Source organism: Parasteatoda tepidariorum, chromosome X2, assembly GCF_043381705.1.
Source record: "Parasteatoda tepidariorum isolate YZ-2023 chromosome X2, CAS_Ptep_4.0, whole genome shotgun sequence".
In the NCBI taxonomy this organism is placed as follows: Eukaryota; Metazoa; Arthropoda; class Arachnida; order Araneae; family Theridiidae; genus Parasteatoda; species Parasteatoda tepidariorum.
In genome coordinates, this window is record NC_092215.1 from 16184494 (window position 1) to 16207921 (window position 23428).

The 23428-nt window shown below is 27.6% G+C and overlaps 1 protein-coding gene across 3 annotated transcripts in view; it reads left to right on the forward strand.

Moving 5' to 3' along the window:
* Window positions 1-23428, forward strand: part of LOC107442096 (vinculin) — a 62704-nt gene that overhangs the window by 28744 nt on the left and 10532 nt on the right. For 2 of the 3 annotated variants that reach the window (XM_021148685.3, XM_071188280.1), the window contains exons 12-21: window positions 476-624; window positions 719-784; window positions 3370-3481; window positions 4043-4240; window positions 7716-7807; window positions 13458-13560; window positions 14347-14448; window positions 17253-17386; window positions 20927-21042; window positions 21775-21898. In XM_021148685.3, coding sequence (XP_021004344.1) covers window positions 476-624; window positions 719-784; window positions 3370-3481; window positions 4043-4240; window positions 7716-7807; window positions 13458-13560; window positions 14347-14448; window positions 17253-17386; window positions 20927-21042; window positions 21775-21898 — 1196 coding nt within the window. The remainder of the gene's footprint in view (window positions 1-475; window positions 625-718; window positions 785-3369; window positions 3482-4042; window positions 4241-7715; window positions 7808-13457; window positions 13561-14346; window positions 14449-17252; window positions 17387-20926; window positions 21043-21774; window positions 21899-23428) is intronic. The other variant, XM_021148686.3, reaches the window with a different exon arrangement.

Consider the following 23428-nt stretch of genomic DNA (forward strand, 5'->3'; position numbering starts at 1 on the left):
AGTGAGTAAAAACCCTATAAATCGAATTTAATAAACAAAGAATTGTACATTAAAAGACTACCATTTGAAAACATTTATCTGCTGTCCGGAGCAAATGGTTACCTTAGTAATCTATAGACATTTTGTTGTAATTATTCTCATCCACATTCACCAACTATGTTAAGTGTACTTTTAGAGCATTATAAATAATTTTATTAAGGAGAATAACAAAGCTAAACTAGTTACTTGTTTTTGTACTAAATCTTAAAATGTTACACTCAATCAAAAAGAAATCTTTACTTGAAAAGTTTAAAGGTGTAAGTTCAGAATGACAAGAATGGAATTCAAAATATTGATGCAAATAATTAATAAAAATAAAAACATCCAAATGGAAAAATGCACTTAGCAGTAGAGAAACCAAGAGGAATTAAACAAATGTGACTGTTTTTATATCCTCATACCATTATTACATATTTTCTAAATCTATTTTAAATAGGTACTCCAAATCGGGAACTTAATTTCATTGATAAGGCCGGTGTGCTTACCAATATATCTCAATTGATGTCTAATACAGCTCGAAGTGTTGCTACAGGAGGATCTGCCAATAAGAAACTTGCAGAAATGCTTTTAAGCTCTGCCAATCAAGTAAGAAAAATCCCTATTTCGTGCTTTGTTATTAAATTTTTTTCCAATTTTATTTTATAAAAAAAATTTGGGTTCATTTTTCTTTGTACATTAGGTTGAAAGTTTGACACCTCAACTAGTAAATGCTGGCCGTATCCGCATGTCTTATCCAGATAATAAAGTATGTATTGATCTTAGTATTATATCTTAAAATGTTCCCTCTAATACTTTGATTATATTTATTGACTTTAGTTATCCTAAAAATCAGTCAAATAATTAGTGTGTCATACTACTGTTAACAAACTGATATTTTATAGTTAGATACATCATTCTTCAATCAAATAATGTTATTTTTATAATCTCTGTTATTCTTATTTTTAAAAGTAATTGCCATTTTATGATATATTTGATATAATTTTTTTTATTAACTAGTATATAGGAAACATTCTCTTAATTTGATGATTTGAAACCAATACTGTTCTGTATTACAAATACATTGTAATCAAAGGCAGAAATACTTTTACATAAATAGAGTATATTTTAATAAAACATGCTCAAAAATTTTCTATTTCTCACATTTAGATGTTTGTGTATCAAAAAGGTTACTTTATATGAAACAACTTAATGTTGATTAATATATTAAGTTAATAATGAAAGAAATTTTTGAAATTAGACGAAACCTTCTAAAACATATTTAAAAGGAACAGTCAACTGAAAGTCCAACACTCGTCATAAAACAGGTTTCTCCACTTTAATCTGCAAAGCTGCTGTTCGGTAGGGAAAATGCACAGTGAAAACACATGGATCTACATAGTTGCTACTTCATTGCTCTGAAAGTGAAATAGTTAAGTGTATTTTTCCTACATTGAAAAAGGAAACAAGCAAAAAAGTGCTTTAAATCGTGGTTCATTTCTTCAGGATCTTGAAATTCAATGTTTATTTGTAATTTATAATTAACATTGCATGTCTTTGACAATTGTGCACCAAATGGTTGGGGAAAAAATAGCGCTGGACATACTTCACTGAAAAACAATTTATACTTGTAAAAGGCTCACTGAACCAGTCCACTTGACTTGTATATGCAGATTAATGATCTGCTCTGGGAAAACCAATGAATCGCATAGAGATATTCATATTCAGGTCAGCATTAACCATAGCTCATCTCATGTCACAGTAGTATAAATATAGGGTTGGGATTTTGTCTGGAAGAAAGTGCACAAAAAGGGAAGAAGCTAAAATTGACCAATATGATTGCCTAAGGGTGACTAATGAATGAATAGTTCAAGTTTGAAACAGAACTAGTTTCATATTTTTATTTTTTATAGGTTTTTTAAATCTATATAACTTATTATGGTAATTTATTTTGATTTATGTTATTCTTATTTTCTTTAATAAATTTGCAAGGAATTAGAAACCTTAGATTAATATTATTTTGGTCTGCTTCGGCATGTATAACAGCCTGTATTTGAGAAGACATAGATTCCATAGGAGTGCATTTATGTCCAGAGAATACCATGAATAGGCTACAGAGACTTTAAGATCCTGTAAATTCATGGAAGAGGTGATTGCTGACATATTTTGCCTTACCCACATCTCCTAAATATTTTTTATTAGTATAAGATCCAAATTTTGTGATGGTCTAGCAAGATGTTGGAAGTCATCTTGATGTTTATTGAACCAAATTTGTATGCTTCAAGCATAATTTATGGTCAACTTATAGTCCTTGATGTATTCATCACCTTCGAAGTAAAAATGTCAAATGGCAAGATGAACTTAATTTGTCAATGTGTCCAGGTGTTGCACAGTATTTTGTTTACCTTTAAGAGACACCACTTCCTCACCAGAAGAACATGTCTTACATCTTGATATTCCCGCAAATCCCTTGTACAGTGGAATGACGGCAAGAGAAAATCTACCAAATTTCTAATTCATTAGCCGTGTGTGTATCTTTTACTAATTTTAAATATTTGCTTTTGGATTTTTTTTAATCTGATTTATATAAAAATTAACATTAAAATTATCATTATTTTCAGCTCAAATGCTAAAAAAGTTGTTTCTCACTTATTTAAATATTTTTAAAATCAATCATTCATTTGAAAATATAATTCTGGAATAAAAATGTACAGTAAGAAATTATTATTTTATAAGTAATAAAAAACTTATAATTTTGTGATTATGTATGTAAAATAAAATTTTCATTAGCATTTTCTATTGATGAATTCCTTTAGCATACTATCTATGTTTGCTTTCAGTATTTATGTTTAATAACATTTGGTTATGATATTAGTATGTTGTTTGAAATAATTGTATAAATATCATTTGATTACAATATTTTAAAATTTCTTTATGTAATTATAGTATAAAGTTCTGCTGTACTCTTTTAAGTAAAACATTGAAATAACCTACTGTTGTTTTAATTTCTTAAGAAATTCATTAAATAATTTTTTTTTCATTTGCATATTTCAAACTAATTTTTTTTTAAATAACTTAGAAATAATGCTATTATTTAAACAGGATTGCAATTGTTTTAAATTTAATTTGATATTCCTTTATTAAAAAGAGTTTCTTTTAATTCTTCCTCTTGAGTTAGCCTATTTCTTATAGGATGGTTTTTTCCACTGTAAAGCAAACTTGCAGTTCCTGATAAATGAATTAGCATTTTTGGCTTCATAACTTAAAAATGAATTGTCACTTTGTAACAAAGTTTTGACTTTTTTTTACTGTCCTTACATAAATACGGTGTAATAATTCTGATTTTTCTCTTAGGCAGCTGATGATCACTTTGAGAACCTTAGAAGGCAATATTCTGAAAGTGTGCACAAGATGAGAGCTCTTGCAGATGAAGCAACAGATACCTTAAGTTTTATAAAAATGTCAGGTATAGTGTAAGAATTTGTACATTAATATAATATATTAGATAAATATAACTGGCATGATAGTTAACGAACTGCTGTTGAAAAGTGTTGAACATGTTTATTAAGAGTATTAATCAATACATGAGCCAGATGCAGCTGTGAGAGCTCAATAGTTTTTCAAGTTAAGTACAAAATATAGGTGTGCATATATATATATATATATATATATATATATGCATTTATTTTTATTTATTTTTTATTTTAATTATTTATTTTTATATTTATTTTATTATTATTATTTATTTTAAGAAGTATTATATATCTCATAAAAACAGAAAAACATGATTGTAATAATGCTATATCTTCTGTTAAAAATGTTAATGATAGTCTCTTATACTTATATATTTTCTCTTGTAGGGAATAATTTTTTGTTAAAACCATTTTTTTAAACTATTTTTTATTTTACATTTTTTGTTAAAAACATTATTTAAGAAATATGTGTTTTTAGAGACAAGCACTGTTTTAGTTTATTTTTATCCATTGTTAAAGTTGACGATAGGTTTTTTTTTAATCTTATTTTGCAGAGGATAGCATTCTGAAGCACACTCAAGCATGTGAAGATTCCATTGCTAACCATGACCCTCAAAAAATGGTAGAGAATACTTCATCCATAGCTCGACTGGCTAATAGAGTCTTAATGGTAGCTAAGCAAGAATCAGATAATTCAGAAGATCCATTCTTTGTTGCTAGAGTAAATGAAGCTGCAGAAATATTGCAATCTAGTATGTATTTAAATTTATTGTTAGCTTATTTTTTAGTTTTATAATAAACTTAATATGATATAGATATTATTCTTTTACACATCTTCCATAAGCTTATTTCAAACTCAACTTACAAGACAAAATCTGTATTGGCTATTTACTGAGAAAATCACACTTTCATAAACCTTTTTTATTGAAATAACTTACTTGAAATAAATTTTCTTCTGAATTATCTCAGTAACTATTGATCTATAATATACAACCTTTAAAATGCCCAGTTCCCATAAAAGAAGTTCTAAACTTATATACTAGCATATTAGTTCTACGTTGCTTATTATATAAGGGAGTATATAACATAGCTAACTACTCACTGAGGTATGAAAAAAAATGAAGAACTATCCTTTTTTGGTTTAAACCAGTTTTTTTATATATTTAAAAAAAGAGTTTTTAATATTTTACCCTTTAAATTAAAAATAATTTTGCTATCATTAAGTATAATGAAAAAAAACCTTATCAACTATTAATTAATATTATCAAGAAAAAATTAAAAAATTTCCTTTCATGTACATGCTAATAAAGAATAACTGAAGATTTTGAATATGCTTATTCATTCCTTTATGTTTCAACTGTTTGATGAGTATAATTATATAAAAGAACAATAATACATAAACATTTAAAAGTTAGCACATAACGTATGTTTATTTAAAGTAACACAGACTAATATTAGCAAAATGCTTCATGGAAAAAAAAATTTTTTTTTTCATTCAATTATGTTTAATCTCTCCTTGTATGGATAAAAACAAGCTTGTTTTTTTTTTCTTTTTTTTTTAAATTATTTGGATAAAACCATCAAATCCTTAGCATTTTTTTAATGAAGTATAAATATAACAGAATGAAAGAATAGTGAATCCCCCATACAAAAATTTTTGCTAATATTAATCTTTGTTACTTTTAATAAATTTTTACTTTTTAATAGGTGAGCTCAACATTCGCGTATTAGATGTTTTATCAGTATTTATCTCTTTACTTGCAATAATTTGATAATAATGGATTTTAAAATATTCCTTTTACATAGCTCAGTTCTAATCAAAAATTTACGTGTCTTCCTTTTGTCTAGAAGTATGTCTATGACTGAATATTTCTTTTTAGTTTTGATACAAAAAATATCTATAGATATTTAAATGCACAAATTATTTAAAATTTTTTAAACAAACTTTAGTCGTTTCTTGCAATAATGAAATTTTTCATAATTTCAGTTACCTTTTGACAAATTTCCTGCTTTGAGTGGCGAATCCACTCAGTGGATATGCAGATTTGTTTCTTTTTTAACTTTTTATTATTTGTTTCTTTTTACTAGAAGACAAGAGAACAATTGCTTAAAGAACCACGTCACATTCACTTTCCAAAAAAAAAATATAATAATTTTAAATTAAACTATTTAGCACTTCTGTAAAATTTAGATATAAACTTGTCATGGTTAGCTCAATAACAGTGGAGGTCTGATCTGTCTTTACCACAGTATTTTTGTTTTAACAAAATTGTGTCAGTATGTCTCTTTCAGTTTTGTGCATAATTTTGTAGGATTAATCAGTATCTATTTATTGATTATTTACTTCTTTTCATCACATACAAATAATGAGTATTCAGTTACTAGTAATACTAATATTCTAAAAAAGTTTCATAAGCATAAAAAATTTATTTCCAGCACTATTTTGCTCAGAAAAAAAAATTTAATTCAGTAAACGAAGCAACCTGTCTCAAACACAATGCATTTTGAAACAGAAACAATAAAATTGTATGTTGAAACCATTTAAGGGCTATTTTTATCTTTCTCTTTTTAATTATTGATTTGTTAAAGAATCTACTTTCTTCCTTCATGTATGGAGGCTGTTTTTCCAAGTTTTCCATTTTCTTCCCTGTGTGTTAGTGTTTAATGCCAAGTCACTGATTTTCTAGGGTTGTATGTATACTATTTGTTGCCAAGAACACTTATTTTTCGCACAAAAAATATTCAAATAGTGTCATTTGCCTCTTTCTTCCTCTGACTTTCTTAGGATTTATTAGATAGGCTCTTTCTCTTATCTTTCTCTTTTTAATTATTGATTTGTTAAAGAATCTACTTTCTTCCTTCATGTATGGAGGCTGTTTTTCCAAGTTTTCCATTTTCTTCCCTGTGTGTTAGTGTTTAATGCCAAGTCACTGATTTTCTAGGGTTGTATGTATACTATTTGTTGCCAAGAACACTTATTTTTCGCACAAAAAATATTCAAATAGTGTCATTTGCCTCTTTCTTCCTCTGACTTTCTTAGGATTTATTAGATAGGCTCTTTCTCTTATCTTTCTCTTTTTAATTATTGATTTGTTAAAGAATCTACTTTCTTCCTTCATGTATGGAGGCTGTTTTTCCAAGTTTTCCATTTTCTTCCCTGTGTGTTAGTGTTTAATGCCAAGTCACTGATTTTCTAGGGTTGTATGTATACTATTTGTTGCCAAGAACACTTATTTTTCGCACAAAAAATATTCAAATAGTGTCATTTGCCTCTTTCTTCCTCTGACTTTCTTAGGATTTATTAGATAGGCTCTTTCTCTTATCTTTCTCTTTTTAATTATTGATTTGTTAAAGAATCTACTTTCTTCCTTCATGTATGGAGGCTGTTTTTCCAAGTTTTCCATTTTCTTCCCTGTGTGTTAGTGTTTAATGCCAAGTCACTGATTTTCTAGGGTTGTATGTATACTATTTGTTGCCAAGAACACTTATTTTTCGCACAAAAAATATTCAAATAGTGTCATTTGCCTCTTTCTTCCTCTGACTTTCTTAGGATTTATTAGATAGGCTCTTTCTCTTATCTTTCTCTTTTTAATTATTGATTTGTTAAAGAATCTACTTTCTTCCTTCATGTATGGAGGCTGTTTTTCCAAGTTTTCCATTTTCTTCCCTGTGTGTTAGTGTTTAATGCCAAGTCACTGATTTTCTAGGGTTGTATGTATACTATTTGTTGCCAAGAACACTTATTTTTCGCACAAAAAATATTCAAATAGTGTCATTTGCCTCTTTCTTCCTCTGACTTTCTTAGGATTTATTAGATAGGCTCTTTCTCTTATCTTTCTCTTTTTAATTATTGATTTGTTAAAGAATCTACTTTCTTCCTTCATGTATGGAGGCTGTTTTTCCAAGTTTTCCATTTTCTTCCCTGTGTGTTAGTGTTTAATNTTTTTAAAACATAGCTGTACGCAACAGAGTTACAGGATAAAAATGATCAGCAGACATTTTTTAGAACACTCATTTTTTATTATTATTTTTTGATCTGTTGCCATTCGCAACTCTCATAAAAGTAATATGAATAGTCATGTGACATATGATGTTCCTACAAAACTTCTAAATATTAGTTTTGATCTAAAAATATGTTTTTAAATTTGTGTTTTGATATTTAGATAAAATAGTTACTGAGATTAACTAGTTATTTGAATGTTAAATTTATTTTTCTTTCTTTATTAGCTGTTACTCCCATGGTACAAGATGCTAAAATGGTTGCACTTAATATACATGATGCCAAAGCTGTTAATTGTTGGAGAACTAGTAATAAAGCAGTAAGTTTGATTTTTAATTTAGAATCACCATATTTGTTATATATTTAGATTTTCTATCACTTTGCAGGAGTTTCATCATTGTGCATCTTATTCTTAATATTGTAAAACTTTTTCTTTAATGAAATTTTTCAGTATCAGTAAAACTTACTAAAATGGAAAACACACAGTTTTTGACATTTTTTTAAATTTCTCAAGAAATACTTGGATGATTATTTTTTAACTTTAGACCTGTTTAGGTCATGCCATTTCTCATACTTATCAATAAAGTTTAAAGCTGTCAAAGGTTTGAGATAGCAGTAATAAATTATGTACAAAAACAAGTATTTTTGAACACCTTATGCCAGAAAATATTGCAATAAACTTGTAATTTCTATCAATTACTTTGATTGTTATTAACAATAATTGTGAGAAATTTCTTAAACCTGGCTGAAATATTTATAGAGATATGGACATTTTTACATAAAAAAATAATGATCTTTTTAACTTATGTTTTTTTTTTTTAACTTTAAAAATATTCAATGAAATTAAACAAAATTTTTGGAGCAATTTTTAATTCATTACAAGATAATCATTTTTTCAAATTAATTGTTAAGAATTGCATAAAATATGAGCCTTTTAAGTAGTTATTTCGATAATGCGCAAATAGAGGAAATTTAAAAATCACCTAAAATAACAGGGAAAATGCAGGTAATTTTGATATTTTCTTTACAAACTGGGAAAATACAAGGAATTTTGTTTCTTGTTTTTTAAAAAATGGTGACCACTGAAGGCGTAATCTATTGGATATTTAACCATGATATTTCAGCTGTACTAAACTATTTAATTTGCTACAGCATTATTTAAGTATGTTCAGCTGTTTTTCCAGGAATTAAAACTAATAAATATAGTTATTTTAATATAGCTCATACAAGAGCACAGTAATTGTTGTTTCCTCTTAATATATTGTGTATAATATATACACAGGAAATGCAGGGAATTTTTTTCCAGATTTGAGTGGCAACCTTGTATGGGGATTTCCACAAATTTCATTTTTTATCATAAGACAAAATTTAATAACATATGTACTTACAATAGTAGTCCGTACACTAGGGGTGCACAACCTTTTTCAGTGAAGGGCCACATGCACAGCAGATTGACCAATGAAGGGCCGCATGCCAAAGTGTTTAGACCGACATATTGAAAGCAATTGTTGGTGGTGATTGTTATATAAACATCATTCTTTATATAACACTAAATTCTTTTTGTCGGTTAACTTTGTAATCTCTTTGCAGAAAATACAATACTTTAAATCGTTTAAAATTAGAAAATGCAAAACTGATTACTTAAGAAGGAAAACAGAATTCGAAAATCAGAATCAATTTATCAGAAAAAAATTTAGATAAATTGAAATAATTAAAAAACTATGGAAAAATTTAAGTTTTTTTTATCACATTACAAAATACAAAAGTCCATTTAAACATAAATTTTAACGTTACATTTTTTTTTCATAGAATTAAATTTCAGATAAATAAATATTCTAGTTATTAATATAAATTCAAGTTAAATACTTTGATTTAAAGAAAGTTTATAGGGTTAAAAATGATTAAAATTAAAACAAAACCCCTTAAGTGGAAAATAAGATTTAGCATTTATTAGGGAATGTACTTTAACATTCAGACATTTTTATTTAAATTAATAATAAGAGGCTGAGAGATGATATACAATTTATTTAGAATTTAATGATATACAAATTATTTCCCAGCATATAATCATAAATGATATAAAATGCTCCAAAAAGGTAGAAAATGGTTCAAAAAATTTCTTAATGGTTATACTGTAATTTGCAAAATTTTTGAATATTGTGATAATTTTATCTACTTGATCATGTGATATTTTTTGAGCCATTAAGTGAAAATGTAATGATTGTATTTAAAGACTACTCTGTAACTATTGAACGAGCCAAATTCATTCTGGAAAACAGTCTTTCGACAGAAGCTGTTGTTGTGGGTAGTATTAAACTTAGAGCAAATAACATAATCAGTTTTGGAATTTGTCCTAGATGGTGTTCTTCCTTTCTGGGTTTTTAAATCGCGGAAATACAAATAGCGATGCGTTATTTTTGAATTGCTTGAATATGAATTGCTATGTGTTATTTTTTAATTGCTTGAATACGAATTGCCATGTGTGATTTTTAAATTGCGTAAATAAAAAACTCGATGCTTGTTTTTCAAATCGCGTGAATACGTATCGTGTGGCTTTTAAATTGCGAAAGGACTACTCACAACACTTGATTTTTAAAATGCATGAATATGAATCGCGATATATGGTTCTTAAAACGCGTGCATATGAATTTGCGAGAAAAGTAACAACGGATGATATTTTAAACGCCAGAACACGAATCGCGATATGTGATTTTAAATCCCGTAAATACGAAACGCGATGGATTATTTTTAAATCTCGTTAATGTCAATACGAAATGCGATGCGCAATTTTCAGATAGCGTAAATACAAATTACGATGTATGACTTTTAAATTACATGTGACAACAAAAAGAATAGGTTCGATGTGTGTTGTTAAACTTGCACGTGTTCATGTGACTAAAGAATTATGCCGTGTTTTGAATTATTTTTTTTGCAAAACGGGCAGCGCTTAATATAAACACATCTCATTTTTTTTTCCTGGGAAGGAGTTGATTTGGCTAAGATACGTAATTACTTTTTAAGTTACGAAAAAAAATTAAAACTGAATCGAATTTCACGAGTTGTAATATTGTGTAAAAATATCAGGTATATTCTAAATCACAAATAAAAATGCAGCAATAACGGGAAAGAAGAAAAAACACGTTCGAAAAACCTCTTAAAAAATGCGCGTTAAAATCGGTACAACGCAAATGATAAAATTGGCACAAACAGAGAACGTAAAAAATAATTATTTTAATGCGCGATTCAAAACTCGCTTGCTGTCAAACCATAGTATTAAAAATATCATAATCTTTTTAAATCACGGGGAAAACGTAATAACTACTAAAACAATAACCAAAATACTTTTATATTTCAGATGAAATTGGAGTAAATAAAGTCCATCAAAATTTTATGTAATTTAAATGCGCGATTTGAAATTAAAATGTCGCAATAGCGTATAAAAAATATCGGTACTTTCAAAACCTTGTAGAAATGTATAGCAATAATTTCTAAAATAATGATTGAAAAATAAATCCATTTGCGATAAAATCGTTACAAATAAGCCATGTCAAAAAATGGTTATCTAAATGAGCAATTTTTTACTCACGATTCGTAATAATATCATGCTAAAATATCGAAGTTTTAAAAACCGGGCGGAAATGTGCAGCAATAACTGTTGAAGAAAGGATCTTAAGTCATTTAGATTTTCCATGAAGTTTGCACAAATAAAGCGTTTCATAACTTTCAAAAATCGCTATTTCAGAAACTACTTGAAAATGGGTAGCAATAACTACCGAAAAGTCATTGGAATCGGCACATAGAGAAGCGTCAAAAGTGGTAATTAAAATTCGTAAATCGTAATAATGATGTATTAAAAGTATAGGGATTTTTAAAATTATGCTGAAATCCGTAGCGTTAACCATCAAAAAACTACATTGATTGAGATTGGGTGCGTCAAAAACTTAAAAGTGTACATTTAAATTACCGAATTTTTTTTATTATTCTTCAAAAACAAATATTTAATTTTTTTTCCATTTTGTTCAGATTGCGGCCGCGGGCCGCACATCGAGGGTTGGCGGGCCGCATTTGGCCCGCGGGCCGCAGGTTGAGCACCCCTACCGTACACCAAAATGAAATGCTAAAAAAGAAAGACGTACTATAATGGGGGTGATCCCTAACTGTGCCAATGTCATTTTTAATTATTCTTGTTTCATAGTAGGAAATAAAATTTAAGGAAAACCCCTTATCATTCAGATCTTTCTTTAAAAAACTACTTAGAAAATTGCGAGGAATAAAGTTTCAAGATATTTAAATCAAAATTTTTTCATTAGTTACTAAATACAATTCACTACAAAATTGGGAAAAAATATTTAATCATTTCCTTGCATGCGCAGTATGAAAGAACTTTTTTAAATGCTCATATCTTGCTTAATTTTTAACTAATGTTTTTCAAACTTTATAATAGTAATTTTGTAATAAATAAAAAATTGCTCCAAAATTTTGGTTAACTTAGCTAAATGTTTTCAAAATGAAAGCAAAAAAATGAAGACTATAAAAATTTAGTTTTTTATAAAAATGTCCATATCCAATAGATATTTAAGCTAATGAAATTTTATGCTATTATTTCAAACTATAACCAAAGTAATCTATATAAGCTACAAGCTTATTTCTATATTTTCTGGCATTGGATGTTCAAAAATACTTGTTTTTGTTCGTAATTTATTGCAGATCATATTTTTAGTTAATACAAAAAAAACTGATATACCTAGTATTTTATTAACTACTTAACATTAGCTATTCAATATTAAACGTATGCTCTGAGGAGTATGGATAAATTAAGAAATGTTTACATTTTTCTGGCTAATTATTTTAATTTGTCTTATCTGTTAATTATTTGCCACATTCTAGTGATTCCGCTTACGCACTATACCGTGCCAAAAATTGTAGGGAGGGCACAAAAAATTAATTAATATGCCTCTCTGTGCGGGCATAATTTTCCAGTTTGAAAAAACAGAGTAGCATATTGTCAAAATTATAGCTGAAAGGATAAATTAAAATAATTCTGAGTATCATAATTATTGTTGCTTTTCTTAATGAAGATGTTAGATTAGTCCTAAATAAAAGCTATGATTATTCAATCATAACTTTTTATCTATCTTCTCTATTACTCTATATAATTGTGAATGTGCTTATTAGTAGATAAATAAAGGAGTGGAAAATTCAAATTTTTAATAAGGTCCAACTTTTAGTTAAAAAAGAAACTAAAAATTTTTGAAGTTCTTAGTCCTAAAAATACATAGTTTCATAAGTCCAGTGGACTCACTATGCATTACTTAAAGTTTTGCGTTTAACTAATAAAATTTAAATAAATTTTTATAACTTTATTTCAAATTTTCTATACTGGTAATGAAGTTTTTTAAGAAAAATTTGCTAAAAATAGCTTATTCACTGCAGTATAGATTTTGAATTTGCAAAAGTGGACAAGGATCATCTTCAAAATTTAGTTTTCAGCTCATACAAACATAAAAATATAAACTTTCTCAGTTAAAAATGTCTTAGATTATAGAAAATTAACTCTTGGATATTTAATTAATTGTTAAGAAGATGTCCTAACCCTTAAATGTTATTTAATGGCAATTTTTCAGAAATTTGGATATTTATCTGTAACCAAATGAAACCTATTTTTAGCAATATAAAAGAATTCATTACATGTTATATTTTATTATAATATTTTTTTAATAGGATCCTCAAAACACATATCAAAACTATTATATTTTGAGATTTTTAGAACTAATTAAAAAACTATCATTTTGAAATTAAATTTTAATTTCAAGGTTTGTCTTACTCTTTCTGACATTCTTTTTACTTCACTAAATAGTAGAACTTTGTAAATACTAATATTTTTTAGTTGAAATATACTTTTATTAATTTCTTGTAGTCTTTTATTTTCAAACTTATTTAATTTTAATGAAATCTCCACTTTCTTATAGCTGATAGCTGCAGTTGGACAAGTGCATTATGCTGTTATGGCTACACCAGATTTTCCCCCTGACATTCCACCTCCTCCTGACATGAACATGTTGAATCTTAATGGTATAAAAACTTTTGAATTTTCATTCATAAATTTTAAACTTTTGAGTTTGGTAATTGTGAAACCATGATTTATTTTCCATATATTTCAGAAGAACTTTTCATACAAAAATTTAAAAAAAATTAAGTTAAGCTTTTTCATAAAGAATTTAAAGTAGCATTCCCTTCAAATTAAGAAGAAATAGCTGCATTTCATTAAAAATTATGTTGCACTTTTATTTAATTGAAAAGAGAGATTTTTCTATTAGAGTACATTCTTAAAATCACCAAATTACATTTCAAACGATTTATTACATGTACTTGAATAAGAAGTTGTAAGTCTGTTTCTTTTAAAACTATGAAATATTGTGAAAGAAATAATTAATGAAACATTAATATATGTGTTATATATACCCTTAATAATTGGTATTTTTATTCTGTTATAGATAATTGTATTATTTCCACTCCTTTAAAATGCTTTACTTAATTTTTACACTGAAAGACTCTTTATTATTTTATTTCTGCGCCATTGTTTATCAGAAATTTGTCTCCTTAGTTATTACATTCTAAAAGAAGTAGTTGTGAATGTGGTATTATGGATAATGTGTTTTGGAATTTGCTATTCAGCCAGCTTTAAATAATTTTCAATTTCAAAAACATAAGAAAAACTAAAAAAGTTCGATTATTCACTATTATAACAATTCAAATCATCAAATTAGTCCCTCTCAACACATAGGTTTAACTTTCTTTTTGTATTTTTTTAACTACTTTGAACCATATTATATAATATCTTGAATTTCTTTTTACCAGAACGCCGTACAGATTTGAAATTACCTGATTTTGAGCAAATTTTCAAAGTTGAGACAAATACATTCTCAACTGATGCTGCTCCTAAGCTTCCTTCTAAAAGAGGTATATTTGAATGCACTGTGGGACTAATACTTTGACGTGTTTGTGCATTATTAATTTTGCTGCTGCATGTTGTGTGCATTTTTAAAACTGCAGTCTTGTGAGATGTTCAGTTATTAAAAACACTCAAAAAACATGCATCTATGATACTTAGTAGCTAATATAATTTTTTTAATGACTCAGTGGTAAGAAATTTTATGTATAAGATGGGGTTTTTTTCCAGATATTTTTAAAAATGCTCCTCTTCAAAAATCAATGAACGCTATTCAAATAAATAACTGTAATAGAAAATGATCACTCGAGTTGTACGCAATACTCTTAGCATTTTATATTATCATGATTGTTAAACAGCTAATCGATGTGCTTAATTTTAAGCTATAAATATTGATTCTTTACGTCCTTCTAATTTTAGATCTTATTCAATAAACGAAATTATTATTAAAACATGAGTTTAGGAAAGATCTTTTGAGTAAAACTTAACCTGCAATGTGTTACATGGGAATCAAAAATTTTCAATAAGTAGTTTGAGTTACAGTTCACCTATCAATATAGTAGCTTACTTAGCTATTATTGCATCAAGTGAGTGCTATAGTCTTCACAATTGACAATCACATGACATAAATGAAAATTTTAATTAATACTTCTATTTGTCACATTTATTATGACTTCTCAGCTGCTTGAATTAAATTTTTTTAAAAATTCTGCATTAATTTACATAAGTTATTTGATAGGATATGTATTACAAGTATGAGTAATTATGTTTGAATTTACTTGCAAAGATTTTTCCCAAAATGTTTAATAGCCGTCTATTCAACTTGTATTTGAGCTTTCACTATGCTAGGTATAATTAATTTTGCATTATAAGTAAGATACAGGTATATTTTTAGCTATTGGATATGAAATCTACAAATTTTAGACTGAGTTAACAACTTGCCAAATACAGAAATTGACTAAGATTTAATTTTTTCACTTTTTCTGCATGTATTAATTTTAATATATTTTTAATGCATGTGTTATAGACAGTGTGCCCTTGTTTATGATTCATGTATGGAGGATTATTAGTAATATCAATTTTAAGTTATTAATATTTTTTAGTATGAATTGGAGATTATTTTATAGTAAGTATTTTTAGATTTTTCAGCCAGACATTTTCAGAAACTGTTCTTTTAACAAATCATTTTCAGAAACTGTTCTTTTAACAAATCATTTTGTTATCAATTGTAATATAAATTATAAATCCTTGAAATTTCAGTGGTGTTTTTCTCTGTTTTTTAAAACCCCATATGATTAATTTAGAATTATATATCCATTTCTTATATCTACTTTTCTTAACTCGTAAAACCTACTATATTTTCAATCCTACCTAAATAAACTTACACTGACCAAAATTATAATCTGTAAGTTTGTATAGTAAGTAAATTACTATCAAGTCGAATTATGGTGTTCAACCTTTCCAAACCTGAATTATTCATGTAAAAATGTTTGCCAATGATGTAAGTTTAAGAAAAAGAATGAAGGGTTGCTAGTTTTCATTTCCACCCTTTTGCATTTTTTACATATTGATTTTATCATGTTTATAGTATTCAGGTTGCTTAAATTTATAATGCTGGTTCAAAGCAATGCTATTGCTTTTTAAACAAATTGTGTAGCTGTTAAATCTCACAGTTTTGTAGGGTATTTTTTTATATTTAAAGCGGTAACCAAATGTATACTCTAATTTTTTTATCAAGCTGTGTAGGGGTCAGGGAACTGACCTTGCATCAGAAAGGTTTTGGGTTCGAAACCCTGGCAGGGCATGAATGTTCTTTCATTCTCTGTTCTATCTGTCCTTACTGTGGGAGCAACGTTGACCTACCTAATATGGCGCCCCTGAAAGAGTGTTCAACAAATCTGCCCTTCAGTTGCCTGTATAACCTACGTCATTCTCCAGGTGGGCATTGGAGAAAAAAATTTATCGATATCTAACAAAGTTGATTTGATTTTTATCACCCCTACATCATACCCTCTGACTGCTACAGAATTTCTACAGTTTTAGAAAATATTTTTTTCTACTAATAGCCAGAATAAGGCATTAATATTTTAATAACCCAGAATTAAAAGAATTTACTTTATCACTACAGATAAATGTATGAAACATATAGATATGAAAGGTCATGTAGACTGGGAATGTGTTTTAAGTCTGATAAAAAAAAGTTAAAAATTTCATTTGTTTTAAAAGCCTCTGCTCTTTTTTACTATAACGAGAAAAAGTTATTTTACAGGAGAGTGTGCTACGTATAAATAATTTAAGTAATTATATCAAGAATAGACGGAGACCATGCCACGAAAAGAGTTTTCAATGCCAGACCAGTTGGCACACGAAAAAGAGGCAGGCCGAATTTGAGATGGATAGATGGCCTAGAGAAAGGCCTTTTGGTCTTAAAAACAAAAAAAATGGAAAACACTAGCAAAAAAAAGTTAGCCTGGAAAAAACTTCTTGAGAAGCCCAGGGCCCACCCTGGGCTGTCAAGCCATTGATGATGATGATGATGATAACAAGAAGTCCTAACAATCTTATTTAAAATAATTTAGTTAATACCAAGTCAAAATAATTCTTGCTAGCAATTGTAAGTTCAATTATTATGCTCCTTCTACTATTAAAAATCATAATCAACAATTGTTAAAAGTGGCAGCTATGCAATCATATTAATTTATTTAGCTTGAAATATTGTAATGATACTCAATTCTTATTCTTGATTTTGTGTTAATATTTTACTAAATGTTAACAGAGTGAGTTTTACAAATCTTATAAGATTGTCTTTTTGTAGATGAAGCACCTCCTAGACCACCTCTACCTGCTTCAGAAGACGCGTTTCCACCTCCTCGCCCACCACCACCTGAAACAGATGATGAAGATTTTGAAGTTCAGTTCCCTGTTATTCAACCAAATCAACCAATCATGGTGAGTTAAGCCTGTTTCAACTGGTATTTGAGACTGATTCATTTAGTCCTGAAAATAAAAATTTATGTAGGAAAAAAAATCTGCTGTTAAAGGAATTGAACTTTTTTTTAATCATAACCACTTACAATCTTTATATTGTAAAGTAACATGATAATAAATAAGTTAGTAAATTACTAGACCTCTTTTCTGGCATTCCAAAACTGGAATATTCCAAAAACTGACAATTTTAAAATACTTGACTATTTCAAAATCTCTATAAAAAATCAGTTTTTTTTAGGGTATAGAAATACAAGCTTTTTATTAGAAATATTTTGAACTCGAGACTTTCTTTTAAAATTTATTAATGTCAGTAACACTTTTCAGAAAAGATTTATGTAGGATAAAAATTAGGTATGTGCAAATACCTACTAATCATTGCATCAATCTTTCCTTTCTTATCAGTGAATGTGTGTTTTAAATTGATATCATTCCACTATGCTGCCTGAATGTATGCCGAAAAGCCCTGTTCTCTGCCTATAAAATTCTTGTGGCCTGAAAGGATAACCCGCAAGGATAATTTGTCACTGCTAAGCAGACAAAGAAACTCTCCATAGCCGCTTTCTCTTTGAATGAGTACTAAAAAGCTGTTTTTATAAATCGGCATACTGCAAGGTGAGGGAAACGATATGCACTTACTTCCAAAGTCGAAAGACATTGCATAGATAATCATTCAGTCAAACACCTTTTTTAGAGTCCCATGAAAGAGTGAAGGTTGTGTTTCAATGAGTGAAATTGTCCCCAGTGTTTACCCCCATACTCCTACTTGAAAAGTTTAACTTCACTCATAGTGTTGTGCTCAACCATCCAGATTACTTATTTCTTCTTTCCTTTATCAAGGGATAATAGAAATCTGTATATTTTTTTACAATCATTTGTGCAATTTAATTTTTAAACATTTTGTTAAAAAAAAACAAGAGAAATTAGTGATGTTAGTAGAATTTAAAAAAAAATAATAAAAATAAAAAACATATATGCCTTGGCATTACTAAAAAAGTTGGGATCCTAATATTCCGGAAATAAAAAGTACTATTCAGGAATATTTGCTAAATTACTTTGAGAACATTATAAAATTGACAGTTCAAACAATTCAATTTCAAAAAACCAAGATACACACGGCTTATATTCTACAGTAACAGTAATTCAGCAAAATTAATTAATAAATGAAAAACATCACATCCGTGCAAACTGTTAGTTATTGGGAAAAGCACAAATCCCAGGGCATTGAAAAATATCAAAAACCTACATGTGATTTATCTATATAATAGGCATGCTTGGGTGACACAAGATATTTTTAGAGACTGGTTTGACAAGTATTTTATGCCCTCTATCAAAAACCACTGTTCAAATGTATGATTCTCAGTTAGCTCAGAAGTCTTACCTTTGTTAGCCAATTGCTCTACACATACAAAAGCAAATAAGACAATTTTCACGTAATTTTTTTACCCTCAAATTTTACATCTTTGCTACAACCATTGAATTAAGGCACATTAAATTCGTTAAAATAGGCATAAAATGTCGTTCGTTCGAAAATGTTTGGAATTTTGCAACTCCAAAAATAGAATTAGAGATTCCTAGAAACAATTCACAATAAAAGATGCCATTTGGAGTATTGCTGACCCATGGAGTCAAGTAAAAAATGATGCCCTGATCAATGCTTGGCACAAGGCTTGGCCAATGTCAATTTTTCTTGATGAATTTCTTGGAAAATGATGAATTTCTTGGTTTTTGCACTTCAAACGAAAAAGTAATAATCCAGGAGATACTTAGTATAACAAAAGTTCTTTAAGTCATGTGAAAATAAATGAAAAACTCATAGAAGATTCCTTAAAAGTAGATAAAAATGTGCCAACTATGCTCCAATTAACAAATGACAAAGTTGTTAATGAGGTACTCAACAAAAAGACTACCAATGCAAGTTAAAAATCAATGATGTTTAAACTAATAATAAAAAATAAAAGATTAGTCTGCAATCTTTATATTTTTATTTAATTTTTTATTTTTTTCCCTATCATCTAATTTCTTTGATGGTAAATTTTACCTAAATAAGTTTCACTATTTAACCTAATGCATCATATACTTCTCTAGTGCAGGTTCTAAGCAGGTAGTTTTGTAAGAGGAATTGATTTTCAGCAGCGTTCCAAAATCCAGAAACCAGCATCACTTTGATCTCAGGGTTGCCGGCTAATAGATCCCATACTGTATAATGATTAAAAATATTTTTTTAAGTTTAAAAAATATTGCAAAATATGGAACAGTTGTCAATAAACTCAATAGTAGTTTATTGTGAATTATATGCAAACACTCTTAAATAATAATTTTTTAGCCTTGTAATGAATAGGGTATTAGTTTTAAGTTCTAAGTAAAGCACTTACTGTTTGCAGGCATTCTACTCAGTCTTCAGAAAAACTGTTGAATTATTTTTCAATCAGACCTGCCTTTTTTTCAGCTGATCCTCAGAATTCCACTTTTTTGACCAGATTTGCATCATATTCTTAATGAATCTAAAACTTCAAAAAATTGAATGGTAAAGAAACTTTTGCCAATTGTAAACAAGTTATTGAAGTATCTTATCTATTCTATCCCATGTGTTGTTCCTGAACTATTATGACTCTCGAGTAATATTACATCAAAATAAAAACTGATATACATGAAATTTTATAAGAGTGAGTTAGGGGCCATATACTTATTTACTATTTTACGAAGGTAAAACCAAATCTTTCGTGATGGGTCAAGCCATTTCAAAAATTTAAATTTTTTTTTCATTCAGCTTATTTATGATGTTTTTATTCAAATTCACAATTCGATATACAGTACATAGAAATTTTAAAAGTAGTAAATTAAGAGGTCATTTATAAATTGAATGCGAATTTATGTATGATATAAATAATATAAATTTATATAATAGAGATATATAGTTTCACATTTTTAAAGGTTTAAATGCATTTAAAACTTGTGAAACACTTAAATCAAAAAATTTAAATCAAATTTAAATTTTCAAAAGAATATTAAATTGATCAGTATTGACTCTTAGGTAGAAATTTTTCAAATTGAGATTTTAATAAGTAAGGGCATTTTCAAACAACTTACAGATGAATTTTAGAGTTTAAAATGTCTTATTTGAACTCAAAATGTTTATAAATAGAAATATTTTATTTAATTAATATTTCATAATTAATGTCTTATTTGAATTCAAAATGTTTATAAAAAAATCTTTTTATTTAATTAATATTTTATTTAGAATCATAATTCCTTATAGTTTAATTTGTACTTTTGAAAAACTATTTCTGATGTTTTGCCATCATGCAAAGTTCAGCTTTTTTATTTTTCCAAGTTCAGCAAACTGCTGTAGCATGATTGTTTAAATATGCACTGTTTCCTTCTCTTAGATGGGGAAAAAATGCCATAATTTTTCTGCTGACATCCCAAAAAACTATTGCCTTGTTTTTAATTCTTTTGAATCCTTCAACTGAATTCTAAAACGTTTTACCTTGGTTCCCATAGGTTGCTGCCCGTGGTCTTCATGAAGAAGTTAGGCAGTATTCAAGCAAAGATAATGAGCTAATTGCTGCTGCAAAGAAAATGGCATTGCTTATGGGAAAATTGTCACAACTTACACAGTAAGCTCTTTGATTTATCACCTTTGCAATGTATCTTAAAATCAATTTTTCATACTTTTCCATGATTTAGAGTACATCTTCTATAACTTAACTACTGCATTAGCCACATTTTAAATTTTAATTTGTTTATATGGTAATATATTAATTTTTAAATAAATATTAAATAATATTAATTTTTAGTTAAATATTAAATTATATCATATTATAGTAATAATATGGTATAATTAATATTACTAATTTTAGTGATTTTTGAAACCCACATTTAAACACTTGTGACTTTTATTAATTTAAACTTCATTTTTAAATAATAGTAGTTTAATTTTCTACGGAACACATAGAACTGCCACTGTATAAAATTTATTTTAATTTACTCTTTTAATATGCTATGTATCATTCATGAAAATTTGTTTTTTGAAAAATTCATACTTTGTTGTGTAATTTCTTATTTTGTAATATTTCGATAATCTTATGGAGTTTGCCTTTTTCTAGTTTTTTGTTATCTTTTAACTTTTTTGCCTGAAGGTGTTTATAACTTGATTGGCAAAATTTAGTAAATGTTTATCTCTCATCGAACTTTTCCATATCTAATGTCATGGGTAAACTGGTTTTACTATACAAAGAAGAATATCGCCCATTTTGCATATATTTTGAAGCATGACCACCAGAGAATTGAAACATATATTAAGAATTTGAACTATATTGTAAAGTTAATTGCTTCATTTTTTATTTTAGAGGAGATGGGGGCTCAAAAAGGGAATTGATAGCTTGTGCAAAAGATATAGCTGAAGCTTCCAAAGAAGTTACTCGTCTTGCTAAAGAATTGGCTAGAATGTGTACTGATAAGAGGATGAGAACGGTTTGTATATCTATTTTGATGATATTTATACTAAAGAATATAGCTGCACTAAAGAACATTTTCTTAAAACATCTGCGCTTTAGATGTCAAAATTTTAGTTTAACTTTTATTGTTGAGATATACTTTTTTAATCTTATAAAACTTAATGTTCATTTAAAAAACTTTCTGTTCTTTCCAGCTTTGCAAAGTTAGTCTGTTACTGTAGCATTCTTAACATCTGTAAAAGTTACAATCATTAATATTTATCAAATTTAACATCTGTAGATGCTTAATCTGTCTTTTAAGTTACACATTTTTGTTTTAAATAAATTATATGAATTTGAAAATCATGTTTTCAACTCACAATCTGTGACTCAAATGATTAGATAACTCTCTGATTTAGGCTTAAATATTTATGGCTGAAAAAATATCAGATTTTAAAAACTAAGGGAGAATTTTAGAAACTGCCAGGGAAATTTTAATTATTGAAATTTAAAAATGGCACTCTTTAAGAGATGAACATATTTTTGAAAAATATTAAATTTTATACATTAAATTTTTAAAATGAAGATTCGTCAAATCTCAAATATGCGACCTATCGAAGCTAAAATCCAATTTAGCGGAACAAAGGTTGACTATTACTGAACAAAATGGAACAATATTCCAAACATCATTGTTTGGGGTATTGTTGTATAGAGAATGCAGAGAATTATATATAGAGAATTATATACAGAATTACTATATTACAGAAATTACTGGTTATATGCAGAATTTGATATGTAAATGCGTCAAACTAAATTTCTCAGAAGGAAACTGAAAATTGCTGAATCGGTCCAAAATTACTTAATCATAAAATAATGCTTCATTGATTAAGTAATAAGAAAAATAGACCATTAGTTTTTAATATTTGATTGTTTAGATGACATCTAGTTTAGTCATATAGGTTTTTGATCATCCCAACCTACTGCAACTGTTGGTAACAATAATGTAACAATAAAAGAACTTGTTGTAAATTGATGTCAAGGCAGAAAAAATTTGAAATAATATTAAACCAATTTTTTTTCTACATGTCTAGTATATACATTTTCTACATACATGGCTACTTCTCCTGTTTTTGCAAGATATTTTTCATGTGTCATTAAAGCTATAGTAAATTGTATGCTTACCATTTTACTTTTGATTTAATAGATTTAATTTACAACGACCATAAATAATTGAAACATTTACATAAGGTCTGATAATCGTGGAGGGACGTTTTTAAGTACTTGCCAAATTTATCAAATTAAGCTTTCCTTAATTATAATTTTGCCCCAGCTTTTAATATTGTATAATATTAGGTGACCTTCCAGGTTGGCATATATGTTGCTGTATAATGTAAGCAACTCATAGGTAGAAATTTTAAGCACTAAAGAAATGTGGGGCAGACTAAAATAATTTTTAAAACCTGATAAAAACAAGTAATGATTCAAAAGCATACTAAAAATACTTCAGAACTATACAAGGAGCTAAGAAGAGATAAGCATTTATTTAAGGGCGCAGGGAGAGAATGTT